At 33.5% G+C, this 9,680-nt stretch overlaps 1 protein-coding gene across 1 annotated transcript in view; it reads right to left on the reverse strand.

The window, feature by feature from the left end:
• LOC113521858 (dynein axonemal heavy chain 10) overlaps positions 1-9,413 on the reverse strand; it is a 99,043-nt gene extending 89,630 nt beyond the window's left edge. The window contains exons 1-12 of the mRNA XM_052899772.1: positions 9,253-9,413; positions 7,955-8,258; positions 7,036-7,182; positions 6,689-6,712; positions 5,848-5,976; positions 4,854-4,909; positions 3,837-4,067; positions 3,257-3,388; positions 2,818-2,888; positions 1,791-1,866; positions 1,182-1,279; positions 172-346 (exon numbers count right to left, since the gene is read on the reverse strand). Coding sequence (XP_052755732.1) covers positions 172-346; positions 1,182-1,279; positions 1,791-1,866; positions 2,818-2,888; positions 3,257-3,388; positions 3,837-4,067; positions 4,854-4,909; positions 5,848-5,976; positions 6,689-6,712; positions 7,036-7,182; positions 7,955-8,258 — 1,443 coding nt within the window. The 5' untranslated portion in view covers positions 9,253-9,413. The remainder of the gene's footprint in view (positions 1-171; positions 347-1,181; positions 1,280-1,790; positions 1,867-2,817; positions 2,889-3,256; positions 3,389-3,836; positions 4,068-4,853; positions 4,910-5,847; positions 5,977-6,688; positions 6,713-7,035; positions 7,183-7,954; positions 8,259-9,252) is intronic.
• Between the last annotated feature and the right edge of the window lie 267 nt (positions 9,414-9,680).

A 9,680-nucleotide genomic window follows, 5' to 3' on the forward strand; every position in this document is an offset into this window, starting at 1 on the left:
AGACAAAGAAGTAATGAAAAATGTATGTAATTCTGAACGTAATTGTTTAATGATATTAAACAAGCACGCGTCTATATTTGCTTTGCATCAATTCCATATAAGCATACCTGTAGACTATTGTGAGATGTATGCACGGTACATACGAACTTCTTTGAATAAAAGATATTATACCTTCCCTAAACAAGCGGTTATGGTGCTATCAATATGCGTTTGCCACATCATGACGGCCTCTTTGAGCTGTGCCGTCAGCACTGGATCATCGAACTCCACGTGACCGGGGTGTTCTTCGAGAAACGAAATATTTGGCATGGGCAGCTGGATTTCACCTTCTATATGTTCTATTGTCCTGGTGGAAGAGATTGTTAACACTGAAGTTCATAAATAAAATAAATGCTAATAATACTATAATTCATATATATTATATAATAGAATAGTTAAAGACATTTGCCGTTTAGTTAATGTAACAATCGACATGGCCAAAGTTTTGTAAATACATTATAAAATGTTTTTTTTTTAATACACCATAGAATGGCAAACAAGATAGACATGAGCAGTATGTAGGTATGTACGTAGGTATGTATGTAGGTATCATGGGCGAAACAGTATACTCTGTTATGTCCTTGGTACTGCTCATGTCTATAGGCGACGGTTACCACGTTCCATCAGGTGGGCCGTCGGCTTGTTTGCCATTCTAAGTTGTATAAAAAAAAACACATGACAAAAAATAATAATAAATTAAATAAAAAAAAAATCAAAGTTACTTATTAGTAGGCTACACCCATACGGAATATACATTCTCTACATTCGGACGTTAATGGGCCGTTAAGGTAAGGTGTTCTTTCGCACACATAAAATGTCATTCCGAAACTTTGAAAGCACATTTCACGGTAGACCCTAAAACCCTCAGCCTCGGGATATTTACCATTTTTAATGTAGTATAGAAGAGTAATAGTGTTAGTCGATCACGCATGTGCTTTAATTTTATACATAGTACATTTAAATAAATACACATAATGTTAACAGAGCTTTAAAACAGTACGGTTGAGTTTCTTGCGAGCTCTTCTCAACAGATAACAACTTTCCGAACCCTGCAGTAGATTTAAAAAAAAATTACGATTAAAAAGTGCTTGTAAACAAGTGTATTTGAATAAAGGTGATTTGAATATGAATAGATTGCTTACCAGTCTACGATGCCAACAAGGTCCTTTATATCGACGATGACCTCTTCGGCAGTAGTCTTCTGCGAACTCTGCGGTGTTATGGCTTCGAATGAAGAAAACTGAATAATAAGACTTGTTAATATTTTTTTAATAATAAAATAAAAATTACTTTAATTGTAACGGAATTCATATAGGACGAATAGGGGAGTAAATTCAAATGAATGCTAACAAAATTCTACTTAATATTCTAAATATGAAAATTTGTGAAGATGTTCGTCATTGATATACGCTGAAACTTTGTATACTATATGTGGTTAACGTAGTGGGTGGCGTATCTATTATAATTGATAACGTAAGTATAAACTAACAACCTATTTTAAGGAATATATGTAATGTGTTACTGTTTGTTAACCTAAATCATCATCATAATCATCAGTAGCCTTTAACTGTCCACTGCTGAACATAAGCCTCCCCTTCGAGAGGTTTCGCTTATATATGTATACTGGAGATGTTTTAAAAGGGACGCTGCTGCCCATCTTTCGCCCTCGCTTAGTCGCCTCTTACAACATCTACGGAAAGGGTGGCCTTTTCTATTCCGGATGGAAGTAAATGGAAGTGAATGTCACTTACCAATTCAGAAGAGGCCCCCTTCCGAGACGACCGTCTTGGTAATACAGATTCTGAGGTTGAGCGCATGTTCTTGATTCTGAAAAGATAAAATGGTAAAACCACATTTTATGCAGTTAAATGGAAATAAAATATTACATTTTAAACTCCCTAATATGGTATAATACCTATACTAATATTACAAACGGGGGGGAAAGGGATTGTTAGTAATGGGGACTAAGAATCCCATTGCTAGCAATATATCCAACCAGGTCGACCTCATCGCGGTTCCCCCTGGAAACTATCATGGTTAATTCCTGATGAATTCGTCATGATGGGCTAACTGGTCTGTTTTCATTCTCATCTATCATCCTTCACTGGTGCTCCGCCAGCGTATCCCGTTAGCGCAGGCGGGGTTACCATACCATTTTCACCCATCAAAAATATTACAAACGTGAAAGTTGTCGAATAATAAATATCGTGAATTATACTGTACTATAATTATTTCATCATCATCATCATATCAGTTTTTAACTGTCTACTGCTGAACATAAGCCACTCCCTAGGGAGGTTTTGCCTGTAATTGTCACGCTTGGCAGGCGGACAGGCAAAAGTTAGTTATTGGGGATGTTTTAAAAGGGACATTACCGTCCATCCCTTGCCCTTAGTTACCTCTTACGATTTCCAAGGGTAAGGAACGAGCTAGCCTATTCTATGTGGTCTCCACATAGGGTAATTATGTAATACCCCATCACCAACATAAATACTTATGTAATTATTTACACAACCATTACTATCTCAAAACAGCATACTGGTCGTGCAGTGCTACTTGGGACACAGCCGTGAACAGCGCTCAAATAGCGCCATTGGTACAGAAATAGTTTATCTTTTTATTCGAGAATTTCCATTTATTTTTAGTTTTTGATAGATAAAATAATTAATTTTTCTAAGAAAAAAATTGTCTGAATCCCTGATAGTGAATACTAACACTAATTATAAAGAGTGGGTTACGTAAATTAACGTAATGTTAAGAAAATAATATTTCACGCACCTTCTTTCGGCATTTTCTCCTCTTGCGATATTTGACATTCTACGGTAGTCGGATGGTCGAAGGTAATTTACCTAAAGGGGATTAATAAGTTCTTACAATTTTAGGTAGTGTTTCAATTGTACCAAACTATTAACACTTATTACATAAAATGTTAAATCTTGAACAAGTACAAGATTATTTAAAACTAATGTCTAATTGTTTGAACAATCGTTTTATCATCTCAACGCTCGCCATACACAGGGAATTCATCCTCACACGTTTGAGCTCAAATGTTCAAGTATAGTGCGGTTTCAGAGAAATTTTCTCCTACGAACGCTCAGGTTGTGGAATGAGTTCCCTGCCGAGGTTTTTCCTAGGACTACAATATGGGGTTCTTCAAAAATGGTTATATTAAAAAAAATAAAACTATATACACAAAATCTTCATTCATAAAAAGTACCTTCGAAGCCGTTTCGTCCTTGCTGTGATGGTCGCCGGCGTAGGACATCTGCCGCGAGAGCATAGAATGGGTTGACTCAGTACTAACAACTGTGGTCTCGCGAAACTGCTTCTCAAACAATGGGATGAATGTCTGTAAATAGAAATAACGCCATCTCGTAGATTGAGAAAAAATCTGTTCCACTAATAGAGATGCAGTCACGTGTTTGATTATTGTTAGACATCGACGGTTAACCCCGAATATCTCCTATAAAAACAGAATACTCTTTCACAAGAGATTCAGAAAAAAAAAATCCTAATTCTGAATCAATTCCCAAATCCAAGAAGTAGTTGTATTTAATATCAATTCCCAACAACATGGTAACATGGAAAAATCCATATTAGAATAAAAAATTAACTATTTTCATAAATGCTGGTTAGAGGAATTGTTGATTAACCATTGTTATGGTTAATCAAAAATTACAGAAATAAGTAACGTCTATACATATGACAATTGATAGGGTCAGTGCGGGGAAAAGCACGCGCTTCTGTATAATGTTATTTCACTTATAGGGAAATTACGTGATCAAAATTTTTATTACCTCATGAAGTTGAAGGCCCAAACTAGTCAGTACTCTTCCAGAAGTAGTCCCAACTAGTATATACTGTGACATGGTCATCATTGTGAGTCGGTCAGTCTCAGCAAGAGGAATGCCCGCGGGCGTTTGCCGCACGAAGTACAGATACCGACGATTGCGTTCAATCACTTGGGGCGTAAAAGCTCCGAATATGGGAATGAGTTTCGGATACTTGATTATTCGCGGCACGGACCTCTAAAAAGTTGATTATTTGTTAATGGTTTAGATAGAAGTTATTCAACAACAATACATTTATATTGTAATTTAAATTTGGAACAATTGCTTGGTAGACATCTTGGCATGTCTTTTAATCGAAATAACAGAGTATAATATAAAAATGTTCTTTCATTAATCGATAACACAGGGTTTACCCAGTTTAAGAACCAGGCGAGCAGGAAAATGGTGGTACTTATTTATATTTACAAAACTCACATCTCCCCTCCAAAGGCGGAGAGATGATAAACGAAATCCCGGCAGAAGCACGATCAGCCAGAGTTCAGGACTTCAGGGAGAGCCCTGAAACCCTGAACTCCACTATCTCTATACCAGCGAACCATATTCGAGCAGTATTAAAGAACATAGCTTTCTGCTTCTCTTCCAGAAGAAAGTTGCCACAAAAAGAAAAAAAGAAGAAAAAGAATTTGCCCTTATTTTTATTATTATTTTTAAATAACTAGATTCTATATATATATATATATAAAAAAAACTTATTGGAATTGTTTAGATAATATTTATGCTATGTGCTTTAGAAGATCATTTATATTATTATTAATTATTTTATTACAAAATAATATAGATATATTTCACATGCGAATAACAATTGATATGAAAATTACATAACATTACATATCACTAGAGCTATTAAATACCTACGTTTTTCTTTAATAATTAATAAACATAGTATTATAGAAATAAAAAAAAGATTTTCATTTAAATTGCGAAATACAAATACTAAGTGCGTAATATTATTGACGTTCTTACAATAACGGTGTAATACTCCAATGTTCCATCCACTTTTGGATCTAGATCTTCTGGCGCTGCAAGTTTTAGTATAAAATATTTAATTTAGTCGAATTAATTATATCAAAATCAGCGTATGTAATATTCGTAAAATAATGAAAAGTAGTTGTAAAAGAAGGTATGCATTAAATATGGAAGCTATACCTTTAATTGTGGGACAACATTCTTATTATTTATAGGAATTTTGATATTGGTAAAAATGTTATATACCAGAGGAAGACTTTGTACAAAAGTCGATTGCTTGGGTATCTCTGTCCTATTCGTGTTTCTACCGTGAAGTAGTTGTGTTTGCATGGCTGTGTTTGGGTTTGAAGGGTGGGATATGGCGTGAATTTACAGGGTATATAAGAATAACATCAGAGTCCTCAGGAATGGCAACGCATGGGGAGTATCATGGGCGAAACAGTATACTTTGTTGCTCATGTCTATAGGCGACGGTTACCACTTTTCATTAGGTGGGCCGTCAGCTTGTTTGCCATTCTAAGTTGTATAAAAAAAAAATGTTAAATATGTGATACATATTTTTTTATTATTATATCAGCCGTTTACTGTCCAGTGCTGAACATAGGTCTCCTTCCTTGTTTTGTAAGTAGCTGCCATGTAGGCGGGTTGGTAACCGCAGTTAGGCTTTGAAATGTTTTAAGAGGGACACCTACCTACCCATCCCTCGACTTTCGAGTTCCCTTAGTTGTCTCTTACGACATCTACGGGAAAGGAAGGAGTAGCCCATTTTATGCCGGGACCACGCGACATACTAGTGATACATAATATAAAGGAGTTTTATTTTACTTGAGACTTAGATACGATGGCCGTTTATTATAGTTAGTTAACTAATAATCTAAGATTAATTAAATAAGTTTCTTTTAAGTCAGGTATGACAATAATGTTTCTCTCGATGGGCGCCCTCTGTCGGAATAATTTGGAATTATACTTTATGACAAAAATAAATACTTACGGGGTGGGAATGAGTACAGATCCTGTTCAAGTGGCTTATCTTTCTCAACCTGTGTATCTGTTTGGTTTTCATCCTCACTGTCAGGGATGTCGCCGACTGCCCCCGCTGCAGTTTCTATGTCCCCTTGGTCTATTATATACGAAAGTTATGTTAAACTTTATATATGTGATATCATCATAGTCGTAGAATACTGACGGATCTGACGAAGATTACATATAAAGATCCGTCAGTATTCTACGACTATGACGATATATTTATGTAACTGTATGTACCTGGGAGGAAAGGAATTATCAGTAATGAGGTTGAATAGCCCCATTACTAGCAATATATCCTATTATGTCGACTTCCATGCGGTTTTCCATGAAAATCATGGTGGTTAATTTATGTGAATTTTCATCCTCACCTATCATCATTTATCACTAATGCCCCGTCAGTTTATACCGATAGTACAGGCAGAGTTACCATTCCATTTTCACCGATCAAGAACTATATATACGGTATGCACTTATACATACAAATTTATAGGTACTTAAGTATAAAGAAAATATATGAGTATATTTAATTTAACTATAGTCGTTGTCCGGTAACCTCTGTGAACCGGCGGCTAAAAAGTCTTCACACCAGAGGGCATTACCCTCCTATGAGTAGTAGCAGTAGTACCCATAGCACAAGCTCTGCTTAGCGTGGTTTTAGATAGGTAATTATTATTATTAGTAAGTCTTTCTCAAATTTATACAACAAAACTACTTGACTAATTTGCATCAAAATTAACAGAGAGATAAACTAGCTGGGAATTTGAAATAGAATGTGATCTTGTTGTAGTATGTAGTGAAGATTTTACCTTCCTCTGTATCTGCATCAATATCTGCAATAAATAAATAATTAAAAAATATTGCAGGTTAATATTACACCCTCATTAAAATTTTTCAATCACTCAATGTTTTTTGGAATACAATTTTCATATTTTAATAATAGTTCCAAATAGAGAAACAATTTAATTTAGGTTGTAATCACACAAGAATCAATATATTAAATTACAATTATTTTTCACATTTTAAAAGTTACAAATAGTTAAGTAATAAAAGTTTATTTTTAGAAGTTGAAATTAATGAAAATAATAATGTGATATAACAGTGAATTTACTAAATTGCTATTACAATTAGCTTATATAAAAAGATATTTGCCTACCTTTAGTACTTTTCGTGCCTTTAACACCTTTCGTACTTTTCATGCCTTTCTTGTCTTTAGATGGAGACTCAGGTTCCGGTTCTTTATCTTTTTTGCCTTTCTTTTTCTTTTGTGTCGTTGGTGGTGGTGGTGGTGGGGGTATGATTCCTGAAATACGTGATTTTACACATTAAGTCATACATAGTTTAAAATAAAGGTGAGTTAGACTATTTTGTAATAATAGAATTTTTCTGGTGACTCTTTGGAACTAATATTGTGACAGACATCTCTCACATAACTATTTATATATGTGATATATATATATGTATATTTATATATATATGTGATATATATTGACTATAGTAGAAAATATAATACTATACCTAATAACATAGATAATAATTTAACAGTACATGTTTATATAAGTACTATAAGTAGTTTTGAAACTTGATAACACTGTGATGGTACATAAATATATAACCACGTGACATATTAGTCCATGAGTTAGTAATTTATGACACCATAAACCAATTTTAGTACTAGTAACAACAATTAAGTCCACATTATAAATTCTATCAGTAAAATTAACAGGATAAAAAGTGTGTGTGAGGTGATCAGAGTTGTCATGGACGATTAGAGATTTTTTATGCAGCATAAAATGTAAAACAAGTTGACGGTTCACATGATGAGAATTGATAACCATTATTTATAGACATGGACAGCACTGATGTACTAAGTACTGTTTCCCAATATAAAATAAGTCATTTTATATTTATAAATTCTTACTGATATTACAATAGCGAAAGTGTGTTTGTTTAATTTTTAAATTTACAAATTATACCAACAAGTATTATTCAGGATAGAGAAGGACATAGATTTAAATATAAAGAAGTAAGAAAATATCATAGTATGTATATTTTTATTATGATTGTATACTTACTCCACTCAGTAAACTCCTTATCCTCATGAATAAGTTTATCAACTATAATTTTTTGTATATATAAAGTTCTTTTATCCAGTGACAATTCATTTTGCTTCAATGGTACCGTCAAGAATGCCACCAGCAATGCTTTGTTTTCACCTTCCATCATGTTGTAGAACAATTCATCATCATCCATGCCAATGTAGCTGAGTATCCGATCTTTGAGCCATAGGACTCGAGGATCCCTGTGTAGATCCACTTCTGGTGCAATATCTTCATTGTAGGAAGGCTCCCCATCGGAGCAGACATCATTGTCTGACATCTTTGTTTTATGAACATGGCATCAGAATATAATGTGAGATAGGTTCAGTAAGGTAAGGTGATCATTGGGTTAAATTTTGACTACATATTAGAGTTATTCATTTAATTCTAAAATATCAATCTTTAAATTTATCCATAAAATATAATGTTAATAATGGAAGGAAATTAAATAAGTTGTTGCTTTTTAAGATAGTTATGAAATTTTATGTAGGAGGTCATTATAAAATATACCACTTATACTTATAATTATTATTATTTCAGTCCTTAACTGTCTACTACTGAACATAAGCCTTTCCCATAAGAGGAATTTTGCCAGTGTTTATCATGCTTGGTGAGTGGGTGGCAACCACAGTTAGGCTTTTACAGATGGTTTAAGAAAGATGCTGCTGTCCATCCCGCCACCATAAGCTCCCTTAGTCACCTCTTATGACTTACTTATACATAATATAAAATGTGAGTTATATATAAGAATATTTTAGATAGAAAAAATAATTTTTAATAGGTTTTTCCAAGAGACTACAGCATGGGGCTCTTCAAAAAGGGGTTGAAGAAGTTCTTCAGGGTTGGCAATGCGTGCGTAATATCTTTACACGCTTCCCATCAGGTGGGCCGTATGATTGTTTGCCACCTCAGTAGTATAAAAAAAAATTAGGATAATGTTACTCAGATTGACTATAGTAAAAAGTTCAAACACTTTTTAAACTTTTTTGGACTCAACTGACTATATTTAAGTAGGTATTTAGACAGAAAAAATTTATATAGTAATGCAATTTCAAATCATTGTGGCAATACAAGGTAGGTAGGCACCTAATATGAATTATGGAAAGATCATTAACTCTCTTTTTATAACTAGGTATTAAAATGTTTCAGATGTATTATATTAGTGAAATAATCAATGCTTGACGTTAAATAATTAAATATGTAATACGGAAAGTATTACATTCCACATTATCATTTTAATGAACAATTAACAACTAAACTTTGATGTGTAATACCTTTAGAATGCTTGATGTGCGTTATATTATGTACCCTACACCATTTTTTCTAAACTAAGATCGCTTAATACAACAATGCACTTTATTATTCTATTATTATTCGTAAATATAGTGCTATATGATGATTTTTATATGTATTCGTATCGACAAAATAATCAACTGCAAAATAAACAAAACTTATTGCTGTCATGGTTACAAGTTGACAACTATTTAAATTTAGCGCTTAATCGTGTATTGCCATATCTTATAAGAAAAAATCTACTAAGCAAAATATATATTTTTAGAAATCTTATAGATCTTTTAAGGTGGTGCTGCCAAGTTTTTTAATAAATGGATGGTCATCCAGATAAATTTAACAAGAAACTCAAAATATATCCTACTTTACCTTATAACTTGGCAGCATCCCGGGGAAAGGGATTGTGAGATTG

This window comes from Galleria mellonella, unplaced genomic scaffold (genome assembly GCF_026898425.1).
Source record: "Galleria mellonella isolate WM207_F2 unplaced genomic scaffold, CSIRO_AGI_GalMel_v1 utg63, whole genome shotgun sequence".
Taxonomy (NCBI): domain Eukaryota; kingdom Metazoa; phylum Arthropoda; class Insecta; order Lepidoptera; family Pyralidae; genus Galleria; species Galleria mellonella.